Raw genomic sequence first — 17,556 nt, 5'->3', positions numbered from 1 at the left:
CCAACGACGAGGAAATGGCGGTGCATTTGCTGCTTAAAACCTAGGAAGTTTTCTGGTCAAAACCTCCCTAGACAGCAGTGAGTCCTGAATCCAACATTGCTGATTTGTCAGATTATTGCCCTTCCCCATTGTAGTAATAATAATAATATAAAGTGAATTGACTGTGTATTTTGTGGGTGAAATTGCGCACAGCAGCGTCCCCACAAGCAGTCGTGGATTGAGTGACCAAATTATTATTTTTATTTTTTTCGTACCCGATGACAACTGTTTGCTTTGGTGTGCCAAGTAATGGTTCCTCCAAAGATGGGCTGACCACCTCTGGAGTGAACAGAACCATCTCATTTCATTGGTAGCACTATAACCTTGTGCATCAAATAGCGGTATGGCTGGAACAAATTGCTCTATCTGTTGTCGCTGTCTCATCCCAACAGGCACTCATTTTTTTTCATCTTCAACAGGTTTTTCAGATGTTGACCAGATTTACGCCCAGCGGACTCTGCTATTTGATACCCTAGTAAACTTCTTCCCTGACACCATGACCCCTCCAAAAGGCAACCTAGTTGACCTCATCACTCTGTAACTGGACTCTGATCGACTTGTTCTCGAGAAATTGAAAGAAAACCACCAATTTGATCTGCTGTTTTATTCTGGCTGGGATTGGCTTCTGTTTTTTGGTTTGGTTGGCAAAGATGGTTTACAATAATACATGCATTGTCTTTCACTGGCTTTATTTTGAGTGTTCACGGGCTCAAAAACTGTGTCAGAGCAGAAAGCTTTGTGAAAGTGGATTTGTTTCTGTTTTGTGGTTTAAGCCCTTCACCATATTGGCAATTTAAAAAATAACTATTTTGAGAGATTAAAAGTTGCAGTGATAAATACTGCCATCCACAGTATCACTCTAAATCGGAATTGGTCTAGTAGAATTCTTGGAATAATAATACAGAAATGTAGATTGACTTGTATCTGTGATGTCTTAGCCCACTTTGACTTCATCCATCAGTCTGCTGACCCATACTCTGCCTGGTCTAGGTGTCACTTTGCATCAGTATTAAGAATAACTTGCACTTGGGGGAAATGGATTCATTCACGATGATTAATTTACACACATTGTGTGTGTGTGTGCGTGTGTGTGTGTGTGTGCATGCGTGCGTGCGTGCATGCAAACTCTGAAATTACACAATGGGTGTTTAGATTTGATCTCAATCCATTCCAAAAGAAACATCACTGCCACAGGGTTGTGGGGAGTTTACTTTTTGTCACACTAAGCTAATTATAGCATGTATTATATTTACTTCTCGTGTTTCAATTGGAATCACGGCCTCAGTATAAATACAGAGTACCATTTTCAGATCCCTGCAGAAAAGCTTGTTGTGGTCGGAGCAAAGAAGGAATTCAGCTGCCTGCAATTATGCGAGCTTTAGGATGATGGGAGTGAAGAGTGATTTGTGATGTTGCTTCTTCGGGAGAAGTAAAATATTCCCACAGAAATGTCTCTAAAAGTGTGGGTTACGAGAGGCCCTCGTTTCTGTGGTGGCTGATCCACCGATCAGTTGTTGAGCCTGTTTTTAAATGGACTGACCTGCACAGCACAGTGCAGTCATGTATTTTGAAACAAGCCATTCTCTCATTTTGTAAATGAGCTATTAGTACATTCTGACGTTTCTGTTCGTAACTGTGGGTTACTGTTTGGTGTTTGATGATGATGTGGACTAAAGGAAAATTGATGGCAAATTAATCAGAGACCTGGAAGAGCTGGGAAAATATTTGTGTGTAAACAAGCTAGCTTTTAATAGGTATTGGCGCCATAGTTCTGACTTGTGAAGGATGTTTCCTGCTAAATTCGAGGACAGCCACAGTGTCTATCTTTCTAAATTTAAGCAAACTACCGGATGTTCCTTCCAAAGTAACTATAAAATCCCCTGTTATGTATCAAGCGAAATAAACCTGGGTGAAATGACTGTGATGCATAATTCAGTAAATGTTGTCTCACCAATTGCTTCCAAGACACAGAGCATTCTAATTTAGGGTGCTTCGACTTACAGTAATAAGAAAGGGATCCAGACTTTTGTGATTACTCATATCTTTATAATCTGTTTAGTCTGACCTGTTTTCAGCAGATGAGTCAAGTTAGGTTATCAGCTATGACGTGATTTCTTAGAACCCAGTGCTAAATGCCTTAAAAAATCATTCTTCCCTGACCTCTCCCCTCTCAGCTATCTTTACAGTAATGAAGAAGCAGATGGGAAATGCATTTGTAAAATTGTAGCTGGGAAATGGGAACGTCGATCCAGTACTTATTACAGCTTGGTCATTCTGGCACAGGTGTCATAAAATGGCTTGAGCTTTTTTACATCACTTTTAAGTCCTTTAGGAGACTGAATTATTATCATAATTGTTCTGAAGTGATTTTGCATCGAGGTGACCTTCTAAAATGCCCTCTTAATAATATGCATGATTAACGTTTTATGTGTTGATTCTTTAGTAGACTTTTTCTAATATTACAGATAATTTTGGGGTAGAAAAGAAATGAATACCCGCAGCAAATTAATGACTGGCTTGGTTTGGTGTTTGAGGGCTTTCACCTGGCTCAAACGAACTTGTACCTAAGTTGCTTCACCTGTGTTATGTATCTTGTTTGTGCTGCTTATGCATGATTGCTGGAAGGAATGTCCTCTACATTAATTTTGTGTTCCCCGTCTGGAATGCAATGCTTATTCCTATTTTGATTTCCAAATGGTAATGGTTTAACCGAGGCTCAGAATATCATTTACAAGGTGGTTGAAGGTCTCCTCCAACGTTGGCGGTGCAATTCATCTCCTTCCAGGATCCACGCTCCAATGTGCAAAGTTCTGTATTATACATGAAAGGCCGTGTTTCTTGAAAGGACAGAATTTTGTGGGTGTTTGAGCTGGCTGGAGCTCTTGATTAGAGGGGATCCGATCAAATTGTTTTTTTACTTTACTTGGGTAAAATATTAGACCCATAATTACAGCTGTTGTATTGGCTATTTTCTTGGAGTTATGTTGTTTGGATGGGATGGAGGTGGATGCTCAAAGAATGGGTGTCAAGCCTGTGATTTCTAATTGCTGTTAAGAGTCCAGCAAACCATTTTCATAATACAAAAGCAATTTAAACGTATCAAAGATTTATTTTAGCTTGTCAAGAGTCTTGCATCGAGATCAGTGTTATTTGTGATGGCTAGTTTGTGCCTATGGTCTTCATTAAAACTATTGGTGCAGCACTTTTAATTGATGGTAACACCCATTTGGCAAACCCATTTTTTTTTTTTTTTTGAAGCGTCTCTCGGAGTCTCGAAGCATGGTTTGCACTTCCCAGTTCACAGGTGATTTCAAAGAGTGTTAAGGTGTTACTTAGGCACCAGAGTGTACGGTATATAAATCCCATTAACAATAATCGAGGAGATTATGGATAAGTTATGTGTTCTACCAAACAAATTGGTGCTTCACTCTTGTATGCTGATTTTTATTTTCTTAGAGGAGTGTTGTACCTTAGTAAAAGTGTGATTTCATTAAAACCCTTTTCTCTTGTCAGCTGATGCTAATATAACTGTGGTCTTGTGATAATTTGTGTGTGTATATATTATATATATATACACATATATATATAATGTATATATCTAAACATTTTAAAATTGTGTTGTGAAAGCAGTGCAGTAAAATTGTATATTTCAGTGGCGCTAACCAAAAATACAAGCTTCAATGATGCAACGTAAGACAGCTCAAAGAGTAAAGGAACTGAACAGCTGTAATGCATTCTTGAGCCCTGGCTAACTATTGTTAGACCCGGCCTTTGTATCATGCAGACAAAGTCGATCGTGTGAGTGTTGGAGTTAATCTGTTTGTCGAATGAGTGACATTTGCTTTGAATGGGTGATTCAGTGATATTTTTCTGCAGGACCGCAAACCAGTGATTTGTTGAAAGACTTGCAACCCAAGGTCACGGTAAAAGTAGAAAGACATTCTTGTAAGTGGAAGAAAGCTTCCCAAACAGCAATATCAATGTCAAGCTGTGTCAGTTTAGTTGGTGAGACTCTCAACAGTTACCCCAATGCACACTCTGAGGTCCCCAGCCTTGGGTTTTGCCAACCTGTGGCTATCCTTTAGCTAAGCAGGTTGCGTCCCTCCACGGAGAGAGCGCACGTTCCATTCCAGCAATCTGTCTTTGGAATTTCCACGTGTAGGGTGGGATGTATGGAGTTGTCAGCTTGCTTTGGATGCTCTTGAGCACGGTGGTGGGTTTCCACATGTGTCAGACGCTCGGCTGACCCAAACAAAATTTAACGTAAGAGACAAAGCTTTCGGAGTTTGGGATTGAACTATTTCTCCTGTAAGGTTTTGACTCTGATGCCCTAAATTGGAAAGTGTTCATTCTAGTATCCCTCATGTAAATGAGTAAGGTTCAATATGCGTACAGCGTGACAGGTAAAGCTTCGAAAGGGCTGGGCTAAATTGCTCTTTAACGAACGCTATGTATTCCAGCCCTACTCTGGCAACATTTCTGTCTGACAAACTGTGATATTATGTCTGAAAAGACAGTGGTAAGAGTATAAATTTTGTAAAAAAAAGTCTCTGGTCCTGTAGGAAATCGTTTTGGCATTGGGGCAAGTCAGAGCCTTGGTTCGATCCTAACCCACGCAGGTTTGCTATCTGAGAAACTATTCAAACATAATGTGAACGATAGAGCGGTCAGGCAGTCTTTGCATAGAAAACGAGGTTTATACACCACTCTTTGAATCAGCTTCTTGGAATCAAATAACTGCGAGGGGTTAGCTTCTGAATTAAATTTGCTTTAGTTAGCTGGAATTTATTTATGTTCGGGCTGCTCGTGCCTGTTTCTTTGCAACCTTTAAGACTTTGCCTAGAGTTGCAAACTGCGCTGAAGCAGCATTGTTGCACGATTTTGGCTGAAAACAAATCAAAAAGGTTTGGAAATCTTCAAGTATTCCATGTTTGTAAACTCAACAGCGACTGGGACTCTTGATTTTAATATGCAAGATAGGCCAGGTCCTCTCACGTCTGCCCCGCAACCCAAGTGCCATGTAAGTTAGCCATATTATAAGAATTTTGTCGCTTTTGAAAGACTTCAAATTGTACTGTGGTTTGTTGAACAGATCTGGTAGGAACCTCAGGTAGTGATGGGTTGAAGCAATGATCTTTCATCTCCTCAAATAAAAAATTCTTGTGACTTGCGTCAGAAATAGAAAACTGAGATAGATCAGCGAAGTGGGCAGCACTTATTCAGTCAGGACCATTCATGCTGATCCAGAGTAGCAGTTGTTTTAAGGATAAGGTTATTAGTTTGGAGTCAGCGTAGAAATCTGTTTGCTGCCGCGTTTGCAAAACCGGGAGTGCATTTCCTTAGGATTGAAGCATTTCACCTGGAGCTCCGACTTTAATTTGTAGACGTGTCGTCAAGTGACTTTCTAATCTTACTGTGCAAAGTCTGTAATGAGAAGCCTGAAGCTGGAACAGGACATTTGCCTGTGTGTGGATGAATAACCTATATTGAAACTGAGTTGACTCACTAGACTGATTGAAACGCTACTGTTTTTTTATAAACCATGAGAAGGGAGAGGAAACAACATGCAGTTTTATTTGCCAGCTCAGTTCAAATTATAGGGACTTGAAATAAATGGGATCAGTTATAATTGGGCCTCAACAACAACAAAAAACAGTCCAGCTTCTTTTAACATCCCTACAAGGAAAAGTGTGAGTTTTAGGAAGAAAAGATCTGAAAATACACCTCAACGCAGTTAAAAAGTATGAATTGACCGGCATTGACTGACAGTCAACAAACAACCCCAGAAGAAGAAGTTTTCAAATTGGTTTTCTGAGAAAGGAGCTTTGAGAAACTAGTTAAGCCACAGTTCAGACCTGCAAAGTCCCACACCAGCAAAAGCTCGAAATCTGGAGAATGGAGCAAACCTAGTAAGCAGTATGAGGTCCAAAAAGAAATGGGAAATAAAGCCAGGTGGATGAGAAGGAAGGATAATGGTGAGGGAATTGGATTTGGAGATGTATGTACTACAGTTGCAAAAGGTAGAAAAGAAAATGGGAGGGCAGGAAGATGAAAGAGCAGAAGTGATTAGCTCTCAGTTAATGAACCACTTGTACTTTTTCTGTCAAAAAGCTTGATTTGAGGCCCGACTGCAATTTGTTTGAATTTTATAGCGTCCCCAACTTTCCCCGTAATCAAAAAGGAAGCCCTGCACAATTCTCCGAAAGGGGAAATAACTGCGAACCAAAGTGCTGTAAAATGAAGTTAGAGTTTGTGTTGACAGCCTTAGAGTTGGATGATCTCTCAGTGGAGCAGTGATGGAAATCAAAATCTTTTAGAGCCTTGAAACTGTTTTCAAAAAATCTTCTTTCCAGACAGATTAGTGCGTTTTAATTTTAAAACAGGCAAATCCCTGGTGAATCGGAGGGGAGGGGGAGTGGGGGATGGGATGGGGTTTAAATGAACAAACTTGCCTCTATTCATTTTCACATCAATTTAAGAAAAACCCAGTTTAAATAGCACTTCAGTATACCATGTTTTAGAACAACTTGAATTGTCTCAGAACTAAGCTCTTTCGGTGTCTCAAGACGCAGCTGAGGAGCCAGTAAGTCCTCAGTTGGTTTACCTCAGTCGACATTTGTTGACCTTGGCATCCGCAGTTTAACAGGCCAGTTAGTGAAGATCGGCCATGTGTTCTTGAAGCTCGTGCTGTGATTTATTTCTTTAAGAATTTTGTGTTTGCAGTGTTATTCTTCTGTCAAAGGAGCAAGGAAGCCGACCGGGCTCCTTAAACACAAGAGGAATCTTTGCGTGCTGTGTTTTGAATCCTACAGTTCATCGTGGAGATGCGGTCCAGACTTTGTTTCACTGCAGACTGCGTGCTTAAGATACGTATTCTAGGCCCAGCGCCATTTTATTTGGAGCTGAGAGTCGGAACTGTTTTGGCAATGTCCTGCAACACGATGTAGAACAAAAGCCATCACTGCTGGGTCCTGTATACCCATTGATTTGAAAGTTCTTCAAATCCCTGAAATAGTCAATATAAAAATCATAAGAACCAGAAATCTGAAATTGGTGCAATTGAACATCAGGTCGAACGAGGTTGAGTTTGGGTGCGTTCACCAAAGCTTGAGGTTAGATTGTAAACTTCAGTCTGTTCTTTACGACGCTGTTTCAGGTGGGAGAATACTTTATCATAAATACAATTTTTAAACAGAAGAATTGAGGAGTTTGGGATAATTGAAATGTCCGCAAAGTAATTAAATCCCCTTCAGTCCTGTTGGTGATCGATTCTGAGTTATTCATAAGGTAGCGTGTGTGGCATCTTGATTTAAATTGATCATTTGCCCAAATTGGTGTATATAAAGTTTGTACAATTGTGGGAACTCTTGGTACGTTGAGAGGTTTAAGAAGCACAGAAAGCCTTTGTACTTGTGTGTGTGTGTGTGCATCTTTGCAATGTTTAGTTGTATTCGTTAAGTGGCTGGAGGAGAATGGGTGCAACAGTGACCAAATACACTGACTTCTTAACTTCTCGAACTTGAGCTTGAATCAGCCTCCAGCGAAGTGGTGATGCCTTCTCTCACACCTTTAAAGTTTCACGTACCAACCAAGTTCTTTGTGGGTGTGAATGGGTACAACACGAGCCGACACTAAATTGGCAATCATTCCCAGCGGCAGCAAGGGTAGTTAATGTGGGGAAAAGGAGCTAAAACATAGGTAGAGTCTCGTAGCGGAATGGAGCAGGTGGTATAGTTTTCTGACATAAGTTTCTTTTCATATACGTTTCGCAACAAACACAAAGAAAAATTCACTGGAAAGAAAAGGTTTGGTTTGGTTCACTGTCAACGAAAGGTGTTGCAAAAAGCAATTCAGTTTCAGAAATAAACGGAATTGTCTTTAATGCCCTGTGATTTCGCACTGTTGTAATAAATGCTTAACGTTCTGCTTGATGCTCAGAAGTAATAATGGGTTCCCACTGTATCTGGCCACTGGATTTAACCATAAGGTTCTTCTTTTCATATCAGTGCAACACATATGGCAGAAATAAAGTGAGTAGATTTTACAGCATAAAGCACTTCAACTGGGAGCCCTGTGTAAAATATATGCACAACTCAGCTAATTGGGTATGTAATGAGTAATTCAATCTCAAAAGAGGACGTTTCTCTCCCTATATAGCATGGCTCTTTCATAATATATATAATAAAAAAACAAGCTTGGGAGACTCGTGAGGCAGATGTACTGAATGAATAACATTTCTGCTTGGAAGAGGATTTGAGTAACGTGCAAAATCATCCTCTATTCAGCTCAAAGCATTTTCTGGAAGGAATTCTGCCTTTGCTCACTCGGACTCTGAAAAAATATTCTGCATTTTCCTTCATCGATTGGCATGCAGACTCCCAACATACACTGCTTTCCTCTGATGTAAAGCAAATTTATTTAAGGCCTGCTTTCCGCGCACCTCTCTCTCCCCCGAAACACATTGGCTTTGATTAAGTGCAGTCATCGGGTCAATATCAAATAAATTTTTGATGGAGTAAAGGACTCCAAAGAGCATGAAACATTTGCAGTGTTTTAAAGTACAAGAATTCCTACATAAATATTTTTACCTGTCCATCCCAGGGTGAACGGATCAAAAAAAAATGCCCCGATTTGTTAGTCAGGAAATCGCTGAATAGAGTTTGTAACGCAGTATGGAATTGATTGGTTTACGGTGAAAGATTGTTCGCACTGAATGGTATGGTGACCTGTTCAGCTGTTTAGCCATAAGATTATTAGGTGGAGGGAACAATCAAATCTGTTGTTGCTTATGATCTGACCAGAGACCTCAGTGAGCAACGAGGAGATATTTATAAGGTTCGATGTTCTGGGAAGCTAATGAAATTCTTACGGTGGCATCCCTCTAACCCTCTCCTAGCTGGCTTGTTGAATTTGGTTGTCATAGTCCACAGTTGTGTTGGGGCTGTATTCAGAAGGGCTTGGTATATTGTCATTCCACCAAACACTGGTGTATTTTCTTTTCAAACATTATTAAGATGTATATGCGGACATTGATGGCTTGTAAGAGGATGGGGTAGTGGATGGGTGGGTTGGAGAGGAGAGGAAAGCCTAATGGGTTGCGATTTCTATAACCTGTCTGGCTGGGCAGGAGAAAGGTTGACATGGGACGTGCTTTTAATAGGGTGTATGACCACTGCTGTCGTGGAAATCCAAGCGGATATAATCCGGATCTTCTCATTTCTTCACCTGGCGGTGCTCCGTTGCTTTAGAAAGAGAGGCTGTGCTCGCTTTGCTGATCTTGGCCCAACCGAACATAAAACTGACTGGATGTCGTGGACCAGTTTTGCTATCCCTAAGTGCAGAACCTCCGAAAAGGTCAATGCAAAACTTGGTAACGCTATCCTATCCCACTGTATGTTCTGTATTTATCGCTGGGTCGAGTGACGTAATTGTGGTGTGTGTGTGTGTATATATATATATATAATTAGAAAATTACTGTTGGGTAAATGAATTTGTGGCCAAAGGACTTTGCAGCGTGTGGTTAAAGCTTTCAATTTTTTAAAATCTTGGGTTGTTTAACCCAGTTTTGGTGCTTCAGTTATTCTTATTTTTTGGTGTGTCTGTAATTGGATTAGTGCACAAGGGCCTGTATATTCACGAACATTTATGCAATCCATAATATGTGGATTCCCATTATATTTTGGGGACATTTGTGAATATCAGTCCAGAGACGTTTCATTTCTCTCCTTTCGAACCCTCGGTGATTTATTTTCTCTCTCTCGCGATCCTTTGTGACCGAATGCCATATTATAGATGAGTGTCACGACTGCTGTGGGTTTCAATCCTGGCAGTTTCCATACATTTGCTTGAACAAAATGGTAGGAAATTGTCTTTGTTTCCACCCCTCGCCCCCCTTTTTTTTTTGAAAAGTATGATGATTCCCCCAATCCTTCTTTGCTAAAAAATGTATACAATTGATGCACTACTCGTGAATAACTGAATGTGTAGATCCAGTAAACAATTGCAACTGTAGAATTATGTTGTATGTAATGTACATATGGAAAAGACTATTTTGTTCAGTTTCTTAATAAAAAAAACTGAGAAAGCAAATTATTTGGACTTGCGTATTCTTTGGTGAAACACGACTTTCATTTGAGCGCCACTGAGACTTTACCCTGCGCGGGAGGGTGCTGTATAAGCGCAGGTCGGTGTTGATATAGCGCTCTATCTCGCCGCTTGAGACGTCTCATTAAAGCGCTTCGCAGAACGTATGGTGAAGTGGGGCGACTGTTGTAAATAAAATCAATCAAGACATAGAACTAAATTAAATGTTGTGAATCCTGGCTGGATGCGGTGGCAAGGCTGAGGCGGAGGAAACCAGGTCAAGTCGTACTCTTATTTAGATGCTCAAATGTGCAGTTTGTATTCGTGCTATTCCTGGGAGCCTTTGCACCACGTTTGCACCATGAGGGGGTTGAGAGTAATCTTTATCCTCGTGTTTCTTTGCATATGAGAATAATGGGGACGGTTAATTTCTTGGCCCCAGTGCTTAGAGCAACACAAACAGCAAAGAGGTGTGAGTTCACAATGGGTATTTATTGATGACGTACAGATCTTGTAAAAAAAAAACAAGCATTTTTTAAAAAAAAACTTCACCATGCTCTACAGCGTACACACTATTCATTCAGCGCAGTCCCTTGTCCATGATAATCCGTACGAACTAATGAGATTGCTATCTGCTTCTTGTAAGGGCTAGGTCATATATACATATCAGATCGATGCAAACGTATTGGAAAGGCAATGACTTGTTCCCTTGTATTTCCAGCAATACTGAAACTGACGTCTCTCTCAACCGGATGCAAATCTTGTCACCTCACTGACCAATAATGAGCCCATTCTTTGTCACTGGAGCACAGCGAACCACCTGAACAGGTTAGCAATCAAAGTGGGGAGAATAAGCATAAAGGAGAGGGGAAATTTAGGTGCGGGGTGGGGGCAGGTGTTGGGGTAAGGTAGGGTAGAGGGCAGGAGGGTGGCTGAAGGCGCGGTCGAAAAGGAGGGTCTTGATCTGTGATCTCATCTGCCATTTGTCTTCAAACCGGAATTTTTACTCTTAAAGGTTACAGCTCTGTCGCCAGCACAAATGGAAAGAAATTTTAATCGTTCACAAAGGCCATGGTGTATCGACTAAAGTTAAATTAACAGTGCTCTACAGTGCAAAGGGTCGCCGAGGGTGAAAATAGTAAGAGAGTGGTTGAGGTAAGTCATTAGTAGGGTGCGGGGGGTTGTTTAAAAATATTATGCACTGTTGGATGAAGGGAAGATTGAAGGCGTCTACTCGAGTTTCTGGGAAAGAATGAAGTTGGAGCAGGAGACAACGGATCGAGAAATAAATGATGATCATCCTTGCCTTTGATATAGCGCCTTATCGCGTCATTGAGACGTCTCAAAGAGCTTCACCAAACAGATTATAAGGTGAATTGACTGTTATTTTGCGGTTGTAATCATGCACCAAATTCTGTGCCAACTGAAATCCAGCGTTGCCTCCCTAAAGCGCAAAATCTGTCGATGATGCCCATTTAACTTGTGGAATTGGCAGATCAGGTGCAGTTCGATACAGAGACACGTGAAGTGATTTCACTTTGATAGGAGGAATAAAGCAGCTTAGATATTAAGAACCTCGGCAGGCTAAAGGAAGAAAGCGATCTGGGGATTCAGATGAATAAAAGCAATTGGACGCCTTAGCTTTATGTCCACTGGAATGGAATACAAAAGCAAGAAAATAATGTTGAATTCAAATAAAACCTTGGTGAGACCACATTGAGAATACGGTGCGTATTTCTGGTCAGCATCGTACAAGCGGATAACAATCCTTACCTTCAATACAGCACCTTTCACATCAGGATGATATTTCCTGCTTCATCGGATATGCTATGCATTTTGTAGCAAGGGAACGCGTGCAGTGTAGATTTACGAGGTTGTTACCGGGGATGAATGGATACAATGATCGGGAAAGACTGAACAGGTTAGGGATTTTTTTTTCCCTGTAGACGAGACGATTGAGAAGGGGAGCCCTTAGAGATGTTCAACATCACTTGAAAGGGTTCGATAAAGTAAACGTAAAGAAACTGTTTCCACTTGCTGGCGAGTCTATCACAAAAGGGGCATAAATATGAATCGCTAACGATTCTTTTAAGACTTTGGGAAGAACTTCCTTACCCAGAGAGTGGTGTGAACGTGGAACTCGCTGCCGCAAGTTTGTGATCGAATCAGAAAGAGTCAGTGCATTTAAGAGGAAATGTGATGCGTACATGAGAGAGAAGGGAATGTGGAGGAGCACATGGGTATGAGTGAAGGTCTGTGCGCAGTATATATGTTAGTAGCCGAATGGGCTGTTTCAGTGTTGTACAATCCGAGTAACTGGTAATTCACTCAAACTGCTGAACGTATCTTGCTCTCATGTCGGAAGTCACTCCTGATTGGATTAAAGGTAAGAAATATTCTAATAATAATAATATTTGCATTTGATATAGAGGTGTATCACGTCGTTGAGACGTCTTAAAGCACTTCAACAACAATAACAACAACAACAACAACTTGCACTTACAATAGCGCCCTCCACGCAGGGTAGCTCCTCAAGGGCGCTTAACAGTGGCGGAGGTGGCCGTAAGTACGGTCGAAACTTCACAGAATATACTGTCAAGTGAATTAGGGTGAAAGGGAGTGGAGGAAAAGAGAAAAGGAGACACCACAAACCATAGGTCCATAGACAAGTATAATACAATTTATATTTATATAATGCCTTTCACATCAGGATGTCTCGAAGCCCTTTCCTTCTTGAAAGACCAATCAACCAGCAGCCTTGCCTGTCAGCTCCGCTAGCTAAGGCACCAGGAGACCGCAAAACTTTTAACAGTCTGATTGTCCGGCTGTTCTTTTTTGTTGATTAAAAAAATCTTTCCAGACTTGAATTACTGGTTAAATTGGCCAGTTACAAACCGGGACTCGCTTTCAACTGCGACTTACAGAATTGTTTCTAACCGAGGCAAAGGTGCGATTTCTTGGGCAAGAGGGAGGAAGAGAGGGAAAGGAACATTTTCGAGTTAAGAGAGTTTTACAACAACGTCAAGTTGCATCTACACAGCTGCTCTCACACAGGGTAGCATCCCAGAGCATTTTATTGCTGCGCTTAAATGGGGTCTCCTTGTGATGAGTTTTTGGGGCTTGACTCTTGTTAAGATTGAGTGTTTCTTGGTTCTTCAGACTGTCCTGTCTCAATTTTTACCTGTGTGAATGGGGGAAGAGGATATTTAATAATAATAATCATAATAATAATCCTTGCATTTGATGTAGCGCCTTATCACATCGTTGAGACGTCTCAAAGCGCTTCCCAGGATATACTGTACATTGGAGTGACTGTATTTTGTGGGCGAATCGCGGCAGCCAATTGTGCACAGCAGCGTCCCACAAACAGCCGTGGACTGAGTGACCAAATTATTATTATTTTGAAGGGATTATTACCCCCGGAAAAGCGATCCGCCCATCGCCAAACAACTAAGTTCCTGTGTACTGCAGGGTAAACAGAGGCGTGTGCGTGGAGTAAGGAGACGTGCCTAAGGTTTTGTCCTGTCCGGGAATCAACCCCGTGTCCTCTCGCTTGCTGACCACTACGCTAACGAGGCTCTTTATGAGAGACAGAGAGAGAGAGAGATGGAGAGATGGAGAGAAAGATAAGAGATGACAATTCCGTAGGTGGCAATTGGGCGTTGACCGGGCGATGGTACAGACAGCGAGGGTGGGAGACGTGGGGAACGACACGTGTTCTGGGCCCCATCTCTCGGCATTTTCTCTATAAGTGTGTGTCTTCTTCACCCTCCAGTTCGTCTTTGCTGTTGTGCAGAGGCGTTATCCAGCTATCTGTCTCCTCCCCGAAGCCCTCCGTGAGCACCAGGAAGCTATTCTTCAGCTTTCCTTTCTTCTCCTGCATCTCTGCCTGCGTCTCAGAAATATCCAAGGCCGGGTTGTCGTGGCAACCGTTGTCCCTGGTCTGCGATTCTTCGTTCGGGTACTGAAGTGGGGGGAAGAGGGTGGGAGCGAGGGAGGGAGCGAGCAAATCATCAGAAGATTGTTGCGAGCGATGATGAAAGTAAATTATTAATAATAATAACGATTATCCTTGCGTTCGATACAGAGCCTTATCAGGCCTGCGAGACGCCTCAATCAATGGGCTTCGCAGAATATACTGCGAAGCGAATTGACCGTATGTCTTGCGTTCCTCGCGTCTCACATAAGGTCTCCGACGGCTTCGCGAGCTTGCTGCCTAGTGACTGTTTTTGTGGGTGAGAAATTTTAAACACACACAAAAATCCCTCTCTCCACACACACCCACCCCCACCCAGGCCCTCCACCCAGGCCCTCCACCCCTGCTGCTCCCAACTCCCAGCTCGGGTCCCAAACCCCCTGATTGTCCAAGTGCCCTGGGACGTCTTTCCGACATGAAGGGCGCTGTACAAAAGTAGTTTGTTGTTGTTGTTGTAAACCGACATGAGGTGAGTGGACAATTAATCTGCCACAGCGGTCTCTTAACGTACATCTGAACCGGCAGATCCGACCTCGCTTTAAAGTCCCATCCGAAGGACAGCACCTCCGACAATGCAGAGCTCCCCCAACACTGCATTGGAGTATCAGCTTAGACTACACATGATTTCAAAGATCTACAACCCTCTGACCCAGAGGTGAGTAATGCTGCCAACTCAACCCGACTCACACACTGATGAGGCTTAAGCGAATAACGAGGGGAATATGTTAAACGCTTGAAAACAATTTTTATTTTAAAAAAATAACGTGATAAGGCACTCCGCTGCAATCGAGGATTACTATTATTAAGGAGGAGATCAGAGGTGGAGTGCCGCAAGGCAATGGAGCCATCTGAAGGTAAGGTAAAGGGCGAGGAGCTTAAAGTTGATCCTTAGGTGGGTTTGGGTAGGTGGGTGAGTAGCTGGGTGGGTGGGTTGGGTGTTTAGGTGGGTGGTTGGGTAGGTTTTGCTGGGTGGGTGGGTAGGTGGGTGGGTGGGTGAGTAGGTGGGTGGGTGGGGATGGGGTTGATGGGCTCGAGAAGCTTTGTGCGGACAGGAATGTGGGCTGTGAAGTTCTGGGTGAACTCGTGACTCCCATCAAAGTGGAGCTGCAGCTTTTAGGCGTGAGATACGCAAGATCCCCGCATACGAGCAGCTGTGAATTAGATTCCCTCCCTCCCTCCCTCCCTATGTGTTATTTTACACACAGTGTTAAGTTTGCTGCTCATCGAAGCTGCCGCTGCTAAGACGTGAATCGCAAGAGTGGCGCCTGGTGGCAATGTCCTGCAATGACCTGCGGTGGCTGTTGAGTAACACATCATTACTGTGTTGCTTCACATTGACCGTGTGAGGATTTTCTATACAGACCCGAAGCTTAAACTGTGTGTGTGTGTGTGTGTGTGTGTGTGTGCGCATGTGGGGGTGAAGGGGGTTAGGGGTGGAGGTCACGACGAAACAACAATATGTATTGCTGACGTGAAAGGCGTTATACAAGTGTAATTTGTTGTTGTTGTTGTGTCTCACGATGCAATGGAATGAAAGCCCTCAGTCAGTCTCTTGCTGAATAGGATGGACGAGAGTCTGTTTTTTTTTCTCTCTCTCTCGCTCACACTCTCTATCTCTCTCTCGCTCGCTGCCCGATCTGCTGCTTTGAAGTCGTATTAAACGTGGCCAAATTTATTCTTCGTCAAGCTCACTCTGTCGGTCGGACTAACTCGGCAATGCATGCACTCGCCTCTCTGGGTCAGAATTTTATTATTATTTTTATTATGTTGTTCAAATCGTGGAAATAATTGAACAGCCTCCCAACCAATGTTCTCTGTCTTGACCAATTTACACCCTTTGAAACTCCCTCCAAATAATAATAATAATCCTTGCATTTGATATAGTGCCTTATCACAACATTGAGGTGACTCAAAGCGCTTCACAGAACACATTGTAAAGTGTATTGACTGTATTTTGTGGGCCAAACATGGCAGCCAATTGCACACAGCAATGTCCCACAAAAAGTTGGGGAATGAGTGTCCCAATTTTTTAAAAAAAAATGTTTTGAAGGGGTTATTACCCCCGGAAAGTGATCCGCCAATCGACTTAACAACCGGGCTCCTACTTACTGCTTGGAAAATAGAAGCGTGTGGGGTAAGGAACGTTGCCTAAGGTTTCGGCCTGGCCCGGGAATCGAACCTGGGTCCTCTCGCTTGCGAGGCAAGTACTCCAACCACTACGCTACGGGAATTCAATGGCTCTGCTGATAGAATCCCCCCTGGCCAGTGTATGCCTGAACCACACATTCAATGCCCAATTCTGTGCCGAGATGGCCGATCTCAGCCAGGCTTCCAGGGAAAGAAGCAGAGAGAGACAGAGAGAGAGAGAGAGGGTAGGAACAAACTGGAAAGAGAAATAAGAGTGGCCTGTTACACACCTGAGGCTTTGTTTGTTTGGTTCTGTATTGGCAACACATGTAGATGGTACCAAACGTGCATATCAGCAGCAGCAGAATGCCAGTAACACTCAACGCAACTGTCTTCTTGGTTTGCAGTGCATCTGCGCTGGAGGTGTCCAGGACAGTATTGATGGAAGAATTCATCTGGAAATGGAGAGCCAAGAGGCAATTATTGCACGTCTCCATTGATTCAGCGAGTGTGGATGCATTTAAGAAGACGCTAGATGCATGAGAGAGAGAGAGCGAGAGGGGAAATAGAAGGGTGTGGGAGGGAGGAAGGAACAGGTGGAGACTTGTGTGGAGTGTAAACACTGGCTCGGACTATTCGGGCCAAAAGGCCTGTTTCCGTGCTGTGCAATCAATGTAAATGTATGATTTGCAATGTTATACCCAGAGGATAGAGTTAAAAAATCCTTGTCCTTGACTTCAAAGCCCTCCACAGCCTTGCTCCTTCCTACCTCTGACCTGCTAACTCCATATAGACCAATGCGCTCCCTCCCTGCTTATCACCAACGACTTATTAATAAATAATAATAATCCTTACATTTTACAGCGTTGTTTCAGAGAACACCTCGAAGAGCTTCACGTGATTTACAATAATGTGTCGCCACTGTTATGTATTTTGTCAGCAAACGCAACAGACAATTTGCACACGGGGGCGTCCCACAGACAGCCATGAGGAGAGTGACCAATTTTATTCGGGGGGGGGGGGGGAACGGGGGGGACGGTTAGCCAGGACACCAGGTAGAAACTCCCTCCTCTTTGCGAATAGCGCCGTGGGACCTTTAAGAAGACCTCCAAATCCTGTCTGAAGAGCTTCCTCTTCCGACAATGCTCACTGTGATATCTCTTCACTGCCACTTCACTTAAGCTCCCTGGGACTCGGCCCTGCGGGAGGGGCACTCTATAAATGCCAGTTGTTGTTGTTGCCTCTCGCGGGGAATGTGGAGACTTACCATGCCCAGTTGTGATTTTAGATGCTCCACAGACTGACTGATTTCTTCTTTGTTGACTGTAAAG

At 42.8% G+C, this 17,556-nt stretch overlaps 2 protein-coding genes across 3 annotated transcripts in view; one reads left to right on the top strand and one right to left on the bottom strand.

Annotated features, from left to right (window-relative positions):
* The window catches only part of mkln1 (muskelin 1, intracellular mediator containing kelch motifs), a 64,458-nt gene extending 54,330 nt beyond the window's left edge, over positions 1-10,128 (top strand). For both annotated transcript variants that reach the window (XM_007890829.2, XM_007890828.2), the window contains exon 18: positions 459-10,128. In XM_007890829.2, coding sequence (XP_007889020.1) covers positions 459-580 — 122 coding nt within the window. In that variant the 3' untranslated portion in view covers positions 581-10,128. The remainder of the gene's footprint in view (positions 1-458) is intronic.
* Positions 10,129-13,516: 3,388 nt separating this feature from the next.
* On the bottom strand, positions 13,517-17,549 carry podxl (podocalyxin-like). Its single transcript, XM_042335882.1, has 3 exons — positions 17,493-17,549; positions 16,516-16,680; positions 13,517-14,086 (listed from the first exon to the last, which is right to left on the bottom strand). The coding sequence occupies exons 1-3, from the start codon at positions 17,493-17,495 to the stop codon at positions 13,868-13,870; spliced, it is 387 nt and encodes a 128-aa protein (XP_042191816.1). The 5' UTR covers positions 17,496-17,549; the 3' UTR covers positions 13,517-13,867.
* Between the last annotated feature and the right edge of the window lie 7 nt (positions 17,550-17,556).

This window comes from Callorhinchus milii, unplaced genomic scaffold (genome assembly GCF_018977255.1).
Source record: "Callorhinchus milii isolate IMCB2004 unplaced genomic scaffold, IMCB_Cmil_1.0 Scaffold5, whole genome shotgun sequence".
NCBI lineage: Eukaryota > Metazoa > Chordata > Chondrichthyes > Chimaeriformes > Callorhinchidae > Callorhinchus > Callorhinchus milii.
Note: the sequence above shows the minus strand (reverse complement) of the source record. Positions and strands in the feature narration are given on the sequence as shown.